Source organism: Anabas testudineus, chromosome 17 (assembly GCF_900324465.2).
Source record: "Anabas testudineus chromosome 17, fAnaTes1.2, whole genome shotgun sequence".
Taxonomy (NCBI): domain Eukaryota; kingdom Metazoa; phylum Chordata; class Actinopteri; order Anabantiformes; family Anabantidae; genus Anabas; species Anabas testudineus.
Window position 1 is genome coordinate 10,857,521 of NC_046626.1, and position 14,402 is coordinate 10,871,922.

A 14,402-nucleotide genomic window follows, 5' to 3' on the forward strand; every position below is an offset into this window, starting at 1 on the left:
GAAGTTGCTTAGGCTTAAGCTCAAGGTGAAAGGGTGATTTTGCATGCTACATTGTCCCACCCACAATCTGGCTCTGTTTTCTAAATCTAGTGTGTCTGAAGGAGAATTAACTTTACTTTTTCCACAGGTGAAATTATAAAACAACCATGGATACACTTACAGGCCAGTAGTAGACTCTTATCTGTTAAAGTTACAAAAATGATAAAGTAAAACTACAGCCAAGCTCCACTCAAACAAAAATAAACAATATTGTCATATGTTGCTCATTTTGTGAAAGAGAGCTGTGTGTGTGAGATATAACACAAACTTAGTGCCATTTTAAATTAGTATTGACTATTAATGCTGTTGTGCTGTATTAATATGCTCTATGTGTCCCAGTAACACTATATCGTTAGTATCAGTACAATATCAGAAGCTGAAGAAACATGGTGGTAGTTCAGCTCCTGGAAGTTTTCCATGAGTTGGCCAATCAGAGCAGAGTGGGGTGGGGGAAGGGCTCAAACGAGTATTTTCAGGCTGAAGGCCAGAGGAGCTGTTGCATAAAGAGGCAATTTAACATGTATTTGCATTGCATTGTATTTTTTAACATGGGAATTAAATCAGTGGAGCCCCAGAATAAAATAACAATCAAACATAATGTGGACACAGTGTCAGGACTTCAGTTGTTTCTTGTGTTTTAGATGCTGAACGGTTGTCTCGCCCCGTGTTTACTCCCTCATATGTTCCTGATCATGGGGATAGTGCACACATATTGGCTGCCCACTGTACTCTGTGTGCTGACAAACTGTCACATGCCCTGACGAATGGGTGGTCTGCCCAGTATGTCTCAGCCCTTGGCAAATCAGAGAGAGGAGAGGAGAGGAGAGGAGAGGAGAGGAGAGGAGAGGAGAGGAGAGGAGAGGAGAGGAGAGGAGAGGAGAGGAGAGGAGAGGAGAGGAGAGGAGAGGAGAGGAGGAGACAGATCCAAATTACAGCAGAAAGACAGTTCTAAAAGCTGTGTAAGCAGTTCATGAAAGTCTTTTACAAAATGTTTTAGCCAACCGCTGAAGATAACTAAAGGTTTGAATTTGAGACATCTGCTCATGTGCCTAATGCCTTAGCAAAAGACGAAAGGGAAAAAAGATCTTAAAATCACTCAGACTGGATCATGATTAAAAAAAAGGTACCTCTGAACCTCTGTCTCCTCAAAACTGGCAGTGCCAAGAGCTGAGGTTGCCATAGTAACACGAGCCGGTTTACAGCCACAGCAGAAAGAGGAGAGCATAACCTTGTCATACTTGTGGACTGAGTTTTTGAGTGTTTACAGATCCAGCAGGGGGAATCAGTTGCAGACTTTAATTGGCTCAGTTATTCGAATCAATCCTCTCATGAAGGCTGAACACACACACACACACACACACACACACACGCATACACACTTTCCAATAAGTACTCGAGTTTCTGAGAGATGCACACCACTCAAAACCATAAGAGAGACAGCGGTTCCAAGGCCACACCTATAAACCAGCACAGAATAAAACGATAGACAAAAAGAGAGGCACAGATAACAAGTCGAATACGAAGGAGAGGAGAGCCCAGCAACTATTTGTTCTGCCTGCATTCACTCAGTGTGAAAATGGTTTTAATGACTTCCTTATTTCTACATTGATTAACAACAGCCAGCCACACTGACTCACACACTCATGCACGCTGACAATATTAAACACAAGCTCACAAACAAACGCAGAGAGGGTTTGTGACTTTTCCCAAATCTGAACGTATTCAAATCAAGGTATTTGGTATTAAATCTCAAGTAGAGCGACCTGTTTAAAAGGACTGCCGACCAGAATGACAGCCATTTGGAGAAAGTTTGAAGTTGTCATTTCCAAAGTCTAGCACTGCCAAAGGGTGTTTGTGTCACAACCGGCCATGACAAAGTCGTGTAACAAGAGACGGTATGTTTCCTAATCATGAAGAAAACAAACAGCGTGAAATACAGTATATCAAAATTAGATCATGTTTACTGCTCTTACTAAACCAGAAGAGAACAATGAAGTTTAGAATAAGGGATCAGCTGAAGGACGTGATATTTAGTTAAAGAGGTTTTTGGAAGAATATTTGGGTGTATTTGAGCTGCGACAAACATTTCTTTTACCTCTTCACCACATCGTCCCCGCTCCAGCAGGTAGCATCGTCCACTACATTCTCCCCTTCACACAGCATCTCCGGCAACGCTGCAAAGAAAGACTTGTAGCGCTGCAGGTACATCAAGAAATCCCTAAGGAAAACAGATACGTGGAGGGGTGTGAATTTAACACATACTGGATATTGTCATAACACACAACTGAGGAATGTATGTGTGACAGAGCCAGGCTCACTTCTTGGTGTACTACTTTGAAACAATGCCACCAGCAATTAGATAGTTCGGCGTCACAATACATGCATGTGATAAATGTGATAATGATGGTGGCAGAAAATGAGAAGGTTTCGAATTTGGCCGCTTCACCAAGTCAGCACATTTTCTCCTCCATGCTGTGTGGTGAAGTGCTTCCTTCACTCGATCTGCACATGTTAATGATACTGACACTGTCATCTCGAGCAAAACAATGGCATCATGTTTTGATTGGACACACATTGCCATCCATGAGGCAAAGCACAAACATGGTCATGAAAGGTCGTGTGCTGAGTCAATCACAGCTGATAATTACAGTTCAACAGCACAAGATATAAATATGGATGTTTTTTTTTTAAACATAAAATTACATGAGTCACTCAAAACACAGATAACTGTTATGCTAAATGAAATGTCACAGCTATCTACACCTGGTGTTGCCAGATAAAATGTGTGAGAGATCGAGAGTCCCTTGGGTTCATGCTTACCTAGAGAGTGTTCTCAGACTATGTTTATTGTTCTTGGAGGGTTTCGGGGGGAACGAGCTGTGAATGATGGGAGATGGAGTCCAAGGGAGATTTTTGCAAGCAAGGAGGATGCAGGGATATGAAAGTGGGGGTTGAGGAGAAGAAAAAAGGAAACAAAAGGACAACATGACAGAGCCAGAGCATGTGGGGAGGAAGGAGAAAAGACAGTCAGTTGACTCCGGAAGAGCCCCTGAATTATCATGCGCATGCACAGACTACTGGTCTCACCACAAGTAAATCAATAACAATTTCTCCCAACACCACACCAACAATGAAAACAGATACTGGAATGTAATGTATATGTTAAGACAGTAAACAAACACACAAGCAAACATCTGCACATCTGCAAAGAGTCAAATATTCACAGGGAAGCCAAAGAAAGTTCTGCTGAATTTCTAAACTCACTTTTTTATTCCACCTTAACGTGAAACATAAATGTTGTCATGTCATCTTATGTTTCATATTTTTCAGCAGCACACTATTCTCCCTTTACTGGAGTGGGTGCGACCATGTCTCTGAAGTGGTCACTGCTCACATGTGTTCTGGTCAGGGTTGGCAGCCTGCAATGAGCTGGATTGTGTTGCCATGAATGGTGGTGGCAGTGCCAGGCCAGACCTGTCAGTTAGACTGGCATCAGTGCAGTGATTCATGTTTTGGGACAAGGTCAGGCAGGCAAAGCTGCTAATGTGTGCCTGTGTGTGCTTTTGTGCATGGCGCTATTTAAGCTGAGACCAGCTGCTGTGCAGAGTTGGTGGTATGGCTGTCTGGGTAAACAGGAAATTGTTGGTCCGTCAAGATTAATCTAACCCACACTCCCCCTTGCCTGGCACATCTCTGCCAGCTGCTGTGGGCATGGGATGGCTGCCTCAGAGGCCAGGTGGAGGGCATAGACTTCAGTGACAGGCACCACATTTACTAATGTGTGTGGGTGAGTGTTGTGTCCAACTAAGCATATGAAAAAGTGGAAATGATGGCAAATGTAAATAAATGCATCAATGTCAGTTTATTTAAACGTACTTCCAATCTAGCTGAAGTTAAAATACTTGATGATCACTGATGTAGAAAACGTTTGAATCTGACTGAATTAATCACATCAGTTCATTGCTTTGTCTTACTTTCTCAGTTGGGCGAGGCGTCCTTGCCACTGCTCCGGTAGAGGCTGGGAGGGGGAAGCAGATGGAAGAGAAGAAGACAAGGTCAAGCTGGAGGTTGTGACCTCTGGGCTTGTAGGCTGCATGCCTGTGGGTTCCCCAGTAGACAGGCCACACACCTTGTCCACCTGTGGAGAGCACAGAGAAAACAGAAAACACACACACACACCTGTCAAACTATGAAAACAAATAACAACAGGGGTGGAGGTGCACGGGTGGCTTCCATAAACCACCAGTTGAAGCCTGCACAGTCGAATACGTAGACACACAAATAAATTATTCATGGTGAACATTTTTTCAGCGTGATACTGGCAGTTTCAAATGAAGAATGCCTACACTTCACTTGAGTGATTGCAGGGTGAAGAGAGGTGAAAAGAATTATGGAAGAGAGAAGCTCAGGGTAATTCACTACATGAGAAAATGCTGGGCATGAAGTGAGGGATGTGATGAAAGAGAGCGGAGTGATGACTGACTTATTGCCAGGAGGGCTGACATTAAAAGTACAACATTCCACTACCTCATGGAGGTGAATGCATGTGTGCACAGTTGGCAACCATGGTTGGTATCACCACTGAGCTATTAAAGCCAGCAACACAGAGGAGGAGACAGCGGGGTCATGAAAATAAAAGGCTGTGCGCTTTAAACCAAGAGGTAAAAATCAATGACATCTCATTGGCTTAAAAGCTCTGGGCAGCATTATTAAGTGGCCCTCAATTAGCCAGAGACAGTGTAATGGCTCGTGCATTCTGGACTGAATAACTGCTTACAGTGATCAATGTACATACACTAGGCATACGTCATACTACTGCAACAGCTTCCAAAGGACTATGTAATATTTAGCTGCACAATTCATTCATCACTGGTTTAAAAAGGGAGGCTTAGAGTAAGACCATCAATGAAGGTGAAGGTGGGTGGCCCCCTCAGCACATGTAAACTTATTCAAAGCTCAATAATCATTTTTGCTTTGGTGAATAAGACTATCATGCATCATTCTCTTAACTTTCTTAATTGGTTTAATTAAATTTTATTTAATTAAGTGTTTGTCACACTAATGGACACACTAGTGCAGCAACGCAAGCACTGATTCTGAGGGGTCTGAAACAATGGAACAGACAAACAAATACATAAACTTAATTTGGGAAGGAACTGGCAAGCATGTGTGTTTAAATAGTTAGTCGGAGGGCTGTGTCCGCATGCCTGGAACAGTTTCGAAGTCTAGAAGCAGCTGAAATATGTGTTAACAGTCACAAAAGTGTCTTGCCAGCCTGCTAAAAATACATTTCCCCTCCAGGGCGATGCATATCAGTCATCTCATGTGCCTTATAAATGGAGTTTAAATTGAGGATTTCACATAGCAGCTAACTATTACTATGCAGAGGGGTCGTTAGTGTTGCAAGAGCCTAAGAGATGATTTCTAACTGCTTAACCAACTACTTGAACTGCTTGCTCTTCATTGCGACGCTTCTCTCCTACTTTCATTCTGGCCTTAAATCCTCTGTTAGGGCAGACACTAAGCACGGGGAAAGGTTGTTTTATTGCAATAACCTAAACTTCCTCTGGACCCATAAAACGTGCTCACATGTGGTGGAGTGGCTCACAGCCACAGATGCACATGCAAACATGCCACACACATATATATAGATGCATACCCACATTATATTGTGGTGCTGAGAAAATATAGCGAGTGCTTTGTCTGTCTAGTCTTTCTACACACAAACCAAATGCTCTTTGCGTGTGCTACAGTGCTTCTGCAGACAGTTTGCATACCATCTGCACAACATGTATTAGAACACACTAATTTCTATTTGATGAAACTTTTATGGTTGTTATAAATCACATTTGCCACATTTTGTTGATTAGCCCTGAGCTTCCCACGATGCTTAGTCAGCAAGCTAGTGACTATAACAACAAAATAAAGCACTGTTCAGACAAAGTAGAAATGTTTTAATTGTCAGGGGTGATTAATTTTACTTGACAAACTTGATTAAACCTGTTTAGAAACTTAATGCATAAGTACTTTAAGTATTTGGCCAATTTGGCAGATATTTCTTTTCACGGTTTTTCTATACATTTAAACATTTCTATCAAATCAGTATTTTGAGATTAAAGACATATATTTTAGACACAATGCAGTCCCATGACATCATGTCCAGACTGAAGTGGGGAGGTCTAAAATACTGTGTGTAGAAAAGAGAGTGTGTGTTTGTATGAATGTGGTGAAGCTGAGTGACTGATGATTATCCAGCAGGCAGGTGTGCAAAGGGCTGAGCGCCAAGACTGGTCTGGACTATAACAATAAGTAATGCTTCTGTTTAGGAAATAGTGCATTTCATTCTCTTAGTCTTGCTCCTGTGTCCTTCGCATGATCTAAATAGATAAATACAATGAGGCCCAAAAAAAAACTGTTTATAATAGGACGAAAATATGTACTGAACTTAATGTTTAACCCTGTTTAACTATAACCTTGAATTTAATGGGACCACAATGAAAAGTTTTAAAGCGAGTTTTAAATCTAATGCCATTTCACACCCGCCTTTGCATGACACTTTTTGCTATTTTCCGTGACGCAAATGTAAACATCCTCGTAAAATATGAAGATCATGTGGAGGTCACTCGCAGTTCTGTTTGCATTATCCTATTATTTTTTACAACCAAACAGAGAGAAGAGGTTCAAAAATGCGCGACTCGTGAAGAGTCCACTAGAGATCGGAGAAAGGGTTATTTCAAAACAACAATGTTGACCCAAATTATTCTGATGCCTAACTAAATACACACCACTGTATACAAAAAAATAAACACTATTCTTGAAATAGGTCCTCTTGAGAAACTGAGACACTCTTACAGGTTGAATCCTGAGAGCCAATCAGATGACAGATCGAATAATGGGGGAGAATATGGTCATAAATCAATCCCCTCAGCTGATGATGGCGTAAATAAAAAATCCACTGGGCACAGAATAAGAACTATGTTTGTGTGTGTGTGTGTGTGTGTGTGTGTGTATGTGTGTGTGACCACCTGTTTGTCCTTGTTATACCTTCACAATTTCAGCTGTTTTGCAAAGCATTCCTCATATGATTGCCTGAGGACAGAGACTAATGGGGCGGACCTGTGGGATTCATGTTGTCTACGTGGGAACACTTTTAGGAAATGCATGGCATATATTCCATGTCCGTTTGTGCTACCCAACGAAATTCGATTTCCACCGCTGCAGTCAGGATGGATAACTGCGTTATGCGTTGACAAACGTGTTGCACAGATTTTGGTTTACAGTTCTGTTCATCAACAGAACACTGCTTAGTCCATGCAATTTAAATAATTTAGTTTTACCTTACAGATGAGCTTACCAGGATCTGTGTGTGTGTGTGATGTACTTATAATGCTGAGAGTGAAAAACGACTACAGTAAAAGAATAAGCTCCAAGCTAACCCAGCCCAGAGCCATCTCTCCTCTAGGGGAATATTGCCTTACAGATAGCCGTGGTGGTCTTGTCTTCTCAGTTTATTTACCAAGGGATTACCCAGTTAAGCCAAGGAAACTTTCTCAGCCCTCTCTAGCCTGAGACGCACTGCACTGTGGGATAAAAAGGACTTGTTTGGTCAGTGAAGACTACTTCTTTTCCTTTTTTATAGTTCATGTTATAAATGTACAATGTACAATGTTGCCTAATGCAACTCATTTACTTCTAATAACAGTACAAGAGTCAGTAGCTCTGCCAAAGTGAACAATGGATAAATGCACTTTCCAGCAAAGCCTAATACTTCTTAGCATTTGCAACAAAGGTGCACAATTCTCTCGTCTACAGCAGTTGGCCTTTTCATGACTTTGGTGGTTGAAAAGAGGAGAGCTATTCAGCTGTCATACTGAGATTGTGTTGTATTACCTTTTACTGAACTTTTACTGAAAAAAAATGTCAATTTTTCATCCAAGCATAAGGGTTTGTATTCCATCTATGATAGGGGTGATTAATCTCAGAGATTGTGTAGATTTGTTTAAATGTAAGTGTGCAAATAGGTCCACTCTATGATTCCTCAGAGAAAAGCTGCAAATTGTCTCTGTTTTCATTCATATCCACTGAGAAAACTCTTGGGATAAAAACCACAATCGCTGTCATCTCTAGATATTGGACACTCTTCAACCATTTTTCTCATAACCATAAAATTTTCGCTAACCCTCAAAAATAAAAAAAATAAATTGCATTTGCTTAAGTGACGCTAAAACATACTGCTCTGAAAGACACAAATCAAAAGCACCAACAGTACTGTCCCTCTTTGTAGCTTTTGCTAGACAGAGAAAGGACCAGGAATAAACAAAGCCCTGCAGCATTATTTTGGAATGAAAATGTCCTTCAAAATGAGTGTCTCACTTAGTTATGTGAGCAAATACCAGACATAAAGAAATCAAATGAAAGTAAAAGAAAGAGCAAGAGCAAATGAAGTCGGCTTGGCATTAGTTTTATTGCAGTTACTAACCAGAGCAGAAAAGAGAAAAGAAGAACTGCAATCAGTAGCCAAATAGCGCCACTGGTTCACATACTGGTGGGCTCTTTATTCCACCACACAGGAAGATCCTTGTTATTTTGGCAACATGGATGTTTATGATGTTTCTTCTAAACCAAACCCAAGACATCAATTTTATTTCAAATGACTGGAGTTTGTGCTGTCGAGTAGCATGGTAATTGTATTTAAACAAGTAACAATTTCCATCTCTAATTACAACACATATATAAATAGAAAGGGAGGGCTACTGGAGCACGAGAGGAGTTTCCACTTCTATTTTCACCGAGTGTGTTTCGTGATGTTAAAGCAACTGCAATCAACTAACTAGACCTAGTGCTTCTTGAACAATATACCATGGTATAGAAAGGCAAGACGTCTCGCAAACATATCTGCTTTTGTCCCATGAAAATGACCAAAAAAAAAACCACAATAACTGTACTGTGCTATTATCTACGTATTAAGGTGACACACTTGAATTTTACTGGACTAGCAGTGTTGTGGACGGAGACCTTGAGGTCAGGAATCAGGCCTTTGAATCTAAAGTAGCCTATTCAAATCCTGGACCATCTGGGAAAATCTGGGTGGGTTAATGGAATAAGAAATTATCTTTCCTACTGCAACTCAACAACAGTGTTAGGCTTTGTTTTAACTACACATGCGGGCAGATGTAGGTTTTCAGTTGTTCCATTTAATCAAACGGTCCTGGTCGACCCAGGACTGAGACAGTGAGGATGATGTGATGGTGTATTAAAGCCTTCATAGGTCTCTCCAGTTCTTTTTCTTCTTAAAAAGAGAAGCATCACTTTTCTTTCAGCAAATCTTTTTACATGTTTGATGGAAACACAAAAGCACATTTCATTGAGTACATGCATTACTTACACCACTGCATACTACGCTAAAACTGGTACCCTTTAACTGGAACTAATTCAAGCTGAAGTCTGTAAGAGACAAGAAAAAGCCAACTCTCTCTTGATAAAGCAAATATACTGTAGTGCCTTTCAAAAGTATTGGAATAGCAAAGCTAAATAATTTGTTTCTGTGTTACACTAAAGATTTGATGTTTAAAACACCAATTCATTCATTCATTCATTCATTCATTAATAAAATAGTAAGTAATTTGGGCGATCTGATATAAAAGGAAACTATATTTTATGCTGTTTAATGTATATAGGTGTGAATATAATCACATAAAAGCTCAAATTCTGAGCCTTCGTCTTATATTCATGGTTTGATCCCAAACTAAAATGTCTAAAAGAACAAAGTATTGCCATTCCGATACTTTTGAAGGGAACTGTAACTCATACATTCATTCGTGAATACAAAATAATGTAAAAATCATCAATTAATAGACTTGGACACTAAATATTTTGTATTAAAACTGTTTATGTTTGGGAAGTTAAGTCAAAGTCTAATAGTGTAATTGACTCGGCCTCTTCCAGAAAGTCTTGAGTAGAGAGTTTACAGATTTATAACATTAATCTTCTCTCCTTTTCTCTAGTGCCATGTTTTTTTAGGTCTCTCTCCATTTTTTTCAAAATCACTTTGTCTTCATCCTTCTCTTTAATCCTCACTCTGCAGTCTGTCAGTCAGTCGCTTTTCCCGTCTTTTTCTATCTCCCATTCCTGAATGATGGCAATGCTAATTAAAGAGAGACTCAGTCCCTCGTATATCACAGGGAAAAGTCCTTGAGATTTCAATCAGTAAAGAGAACACTGGGTTTCTCTCTCTCTGCACTGAGGCTTATTTACGCTGATCAAATCACTCACAGATGATCTAAATGGAGAGGCTCTTTCTATGTAAATATGGGTGTTACTGTGGGGATTGTTGACAACTTTTGCCCATCTTTGCAAGCAAATTAATGAGAATTACAGCCAAATTGTAGCAAGAATTCTCACAGGATTCAAGTGGTGTTACACCGCAAAGATGGAAAAAGGAGAGAGAGGAAGGACAAGCGAGTTCATCTTGTCTGTGTCTGCAATATGGTGAAACACACAGGCAAAGAAAATAAGCTTGTGGATAGAAGCTTTGAGGATCCATGTGTCCATTTGAAGTTTTCCAATGAACCGACAATTACCACTAAAATCATAACACAGATGCATTTGTTCATAGTAGCAGCTGCATAATATTATCATGCCAACTAGCTTATGTCTACTAGTACTCAAACACCAAGCTCGTGGTACCCAGATATCAGGTGAGGTGGTATGAAGACACATACACAGAGGGATGACAGAGGCAGTTTAAAGGGTGGCAGAGAGTAAAGGCCTCCGATTGAAGCCCACAATATTTAGTCTTCTTTCCTCACCTTATATCCTCCTACCTACAGTAGAGTATCTGAGAAATTACACTATTTCTAAAATATGCTTGCACCAATATAAGTCATGTGTCAAAGATAAAAAATACACTAAAGACCAGTGCTTTATGTTCATGACCAAACTGAATGACAGAGCAATCAATCAAAATTGCTCGGTGTTAAAGTGCACTTGTCACACAGAGGAGGAAAATGCTGGGATTTGTTGTGGTGTTGAAGGCTGCTGCATGTCTTCAGAATATTCAAGCAAGGCAAACAGTAAAAGAGTGAAGATGGGATGAGGAAAGATGTGCGAGTGTGGCTGAGGAGAAGAGAGGCTGCACCATCATTAGCTAATGGACTGCTGAGTAAGTCAGCCGCCAGTTTGAGGGTTAGATCCGGTGCCAAAGGCACACACAAACGAGAAAAATGGTTTCAGTGTATAAGTTGGCCATGAGCACATTCTGTGTCAGCTGCCATTCACTTTCAAAATGAGATAAGAGTAACACAAATAAAAAGCTGAGTGGCTGTGGGTAACCATATATAAGGTGACCACCAACTGTATTCTCAGCAGTTGATAATGACTATAGCCTATCATGTTTAATAAACACACTCTGTCTTTCCATTTATACCCCATTTAAGTTATTAGCCACCTGGCCTGTTGCACAATCCTCTAAACTGTCAACTGTATTAACCACTAAGAAAATTAGTAGTAATTCCTTATGATAAAGTTTCCTCATGCATACTGTACATAAAAAGATACACAAAGACTAAGAAGTGAGATGATTCCTGACTAATCTGATAAAATAAATGCATCACCAAATAAAGGTAACATCATCACCCTGATGCCAATAAATAAGTAAACATAAAACCTCAGAAACCTCTTATTCATTGGTCTAATATCTACCTCAGTGTAGACATGTATATACCCACCACATACTGCCCAATATCCCAAACCATGGAAAAGACAGGGCTGCAGAGAAGGCACAATTGAGGTTAAAAAGTGCAATAATAACTGTTTGTTTTCACATCACTGGTATTTGTTCTTTTATTGGAGGCTGGACTGAAAATGAAAAGAGCTTTTGCAATGAAAGCCTCTACACTCTATTGAGGTGCTGCTGTGGTCAATGGAAACCTTCCAATCATCCCACTGGTCCTTGTTTCCATTATCTAAAGGCTCGGGCTGCTATTATCATTCCTCCATAAGACTGTAATAAGAAGCTGGGGTAAAACCAACAAGCGGATAAGGTAGGACTGCCTATAAACTGCTCTAACCCAAACCACTGGTACTACAGTATTTTCCCATAAGAACACTATAAAGCGCCGAATGAGTGAATGAATGAGAGTGTGAATACATTATCCTGCAACTTAAGATTTATCCCAAAGTTAGCAAGTACAAGACATAAAGTTGCCCTCTAGGTCATATGAGCCATATCATTTTTATGGACATGTCAATAAACAGCAGTCTGTGGCTTCTCAAGCACAGCTGGATCTGGAGGGAGAAACTGTAAGAGGAATTCAACAGGGCAGTATTCAAAGGGAGAAATACCTCACTAAACATTGGACCCACCATTTGCACTGGGGCCCAATAAGTGTAGCCACTTTTACTGGATAGTTTCAAATGTTCAACTAATTGTGTCTACTCAACATAATCCAGCCCCAGGCTCTTCTAATATCCATAACCATAACCACTTCCCTCCGACCTACGTTCACACTCCGTGTCAATAAGAGTTGGAACACGCTGGTGCTCAATAGCTGCCTTTCAGTCTCCTGCATGCTCCTAGTATTGTGGCAGGGAGAGCTGCACATCTATGCTCCTTAACGGCCTTTTAAAAACCTGACACCTGGACATGATGTGTGTCATGACCCTGGTCCTATACCCTATGACATATAGCAGCTTATAGTTCAGACTCTGTTAGTCTGTAGCTCCCTAAGTGAGAGAGAGAGAGAGCGACCACAAAATGGTTTGGGATAACATCCCAGTGTAAAACCACACAGTCTCAATAATTCCTTTAATAACAACTCCATATATCTATTCTGACTTACTTCTTTGTGCTTTAGTTCACACATTCGGCACATAAGTTACAAAAACACCACAAAGTTCAGTAAGCACTTTATTTGTTTTGCAGTAAAACATTAATGATAACTTGATACATAATTATTAAGAAAATATGTATTTAAAGTGCCGGGTTCATCTCGGGGAGTGGATGGGGGCATACAGAGGTGTAAAGTACTGTAGTTGTGCGCTGGAGACTTAACAGTTCTACTTCTACCACAGGCCTCTGTGGGTTTATAAAAACAAACTGGGATCTAAAAAGGCCATGGCTTCTAGGTAACGCACGGCAGCAGAGTAGAGCTGTGTGTTATTCTGCATGCATGTGAGTAACTAAGCTCTGGTGTCCATGTTTGCACTCTTAGCTTAGGTGCATGCATATGAAGCACAGAAAATGGGAGTCACCAATGTCTGTCTGAGGACCACCTTATTCTCCAGCAACCATTCTCTGAGCCCTTCTTTCCAGCTGGCTGGGTCTAGTTTGTATGGCCTAGCTGGAACCCTTTCAATTCTGTCCCACTTGTCTCCGTGTTAGACTCAATGCTAAGGGCTTGCCTGCCATCCCATGAATACTAAGCAGGCATACACACACATACGAACATACACATACAAAATACAAGCAGGGTCTTTCTCTGTATAGTTGTATTAGGTCAGTCTTTAGGCCTGGGAATCCAACACTGCTCTGTTTGCATGTGCGTGTGTTTATACAGTAAGTGTCAGTGCATTTGGATGTGTTGTTAATGTAGAGTCATTCAGGCTCTGATGTTCTTCCACAACTTTAAAAAGACCATACCAGTGGTTTCGCATGTTTAAGCCAACTAACTACAAATTACTTACATTTTATGTTACTGCCAACCATTTTCCAATAGAATTGCTACATAAAAAAAACATTTCTCTACCTTCAACACAGACATTTGTTAGAGTTCATTTTGATCCACTATGAAACACAGAGTACTGAAATCTGTCACAGTGGACAGAACATCTTTAGTATTTCTGTCAAGAGACTTCATAACATTTGAATCCAACTTTAAAAGTTTTCTTTGCAGCACATGAACGTGTCAAAATGAAGTTAAAGCTACTATTGTATTCACAAGTGGCACTGTCAGGAACTAAACACCTAAAGGTGAACAATAAATGATAGTCATGGCACTGAATTTTGTTCTTTCTTTACAACTAAATGAGGTGAGCATTACTTACACAGCACAAATATATCACAGTGATGCTTGCTCAAACTGAACACCATTCCAATATCGTGTACAGTGAAGAATGCTATTATCCAACTGAATATCTCATATTAAAAATGAGACCGAAAAAACGCTCACAGGAAAAAATGGAGACAGAGAGAGGATATGATGAAGATAAGAGTTAGAGACAGGGTAAAATAAACAGCAATAGCAGAAACTAGGGTATTTCCACAATAACGGGAAATAAACCCAGCCACTAAGTAAAGGCACCTCTAAAGGTCCAGACCTCTCGAACTTAAGGTGTTGACATACACTGCTCGTCCAAAAAGAAAG

The 14,402-nt window shown here is 40.3% G+C and overlaps 1 protein-coding gene across 2 annotated transcripts in view; it reads right to left on the reverse strand.

Annotated features, from left to right (window-relative positions):
- Nucleotides 1-14,402, reverse strand: part of LOC113172443 (glypican-5-like) — an 84,814-nt gene that overhangs the window by 47,022 nt on the left and 23,390 nt on the right. The window contains exons 4-6 of one of the 2 annotated variants that reach the window (XM_026375410.1): nt 4,014-4,177; nt 2,860-2,916; nt 2,135-2,257 (exon numbers count right to left, since the gene is read on the reverse strand). In XM_026375410.1, coding sequence (XP_026231195.1) covers nt 2,135-2,257; nt 2,860-2,916; nt 4,014-4,177 — 344 coding nt within the window. The remainder of the gene's footprint in view (nt 1-2,134; nt 2,258-2,859; nt 2,917-4,013; nt 4,178-14,402) is intronic. The other variant, XM_026375411.1, reaches the window with a different exon arrangement.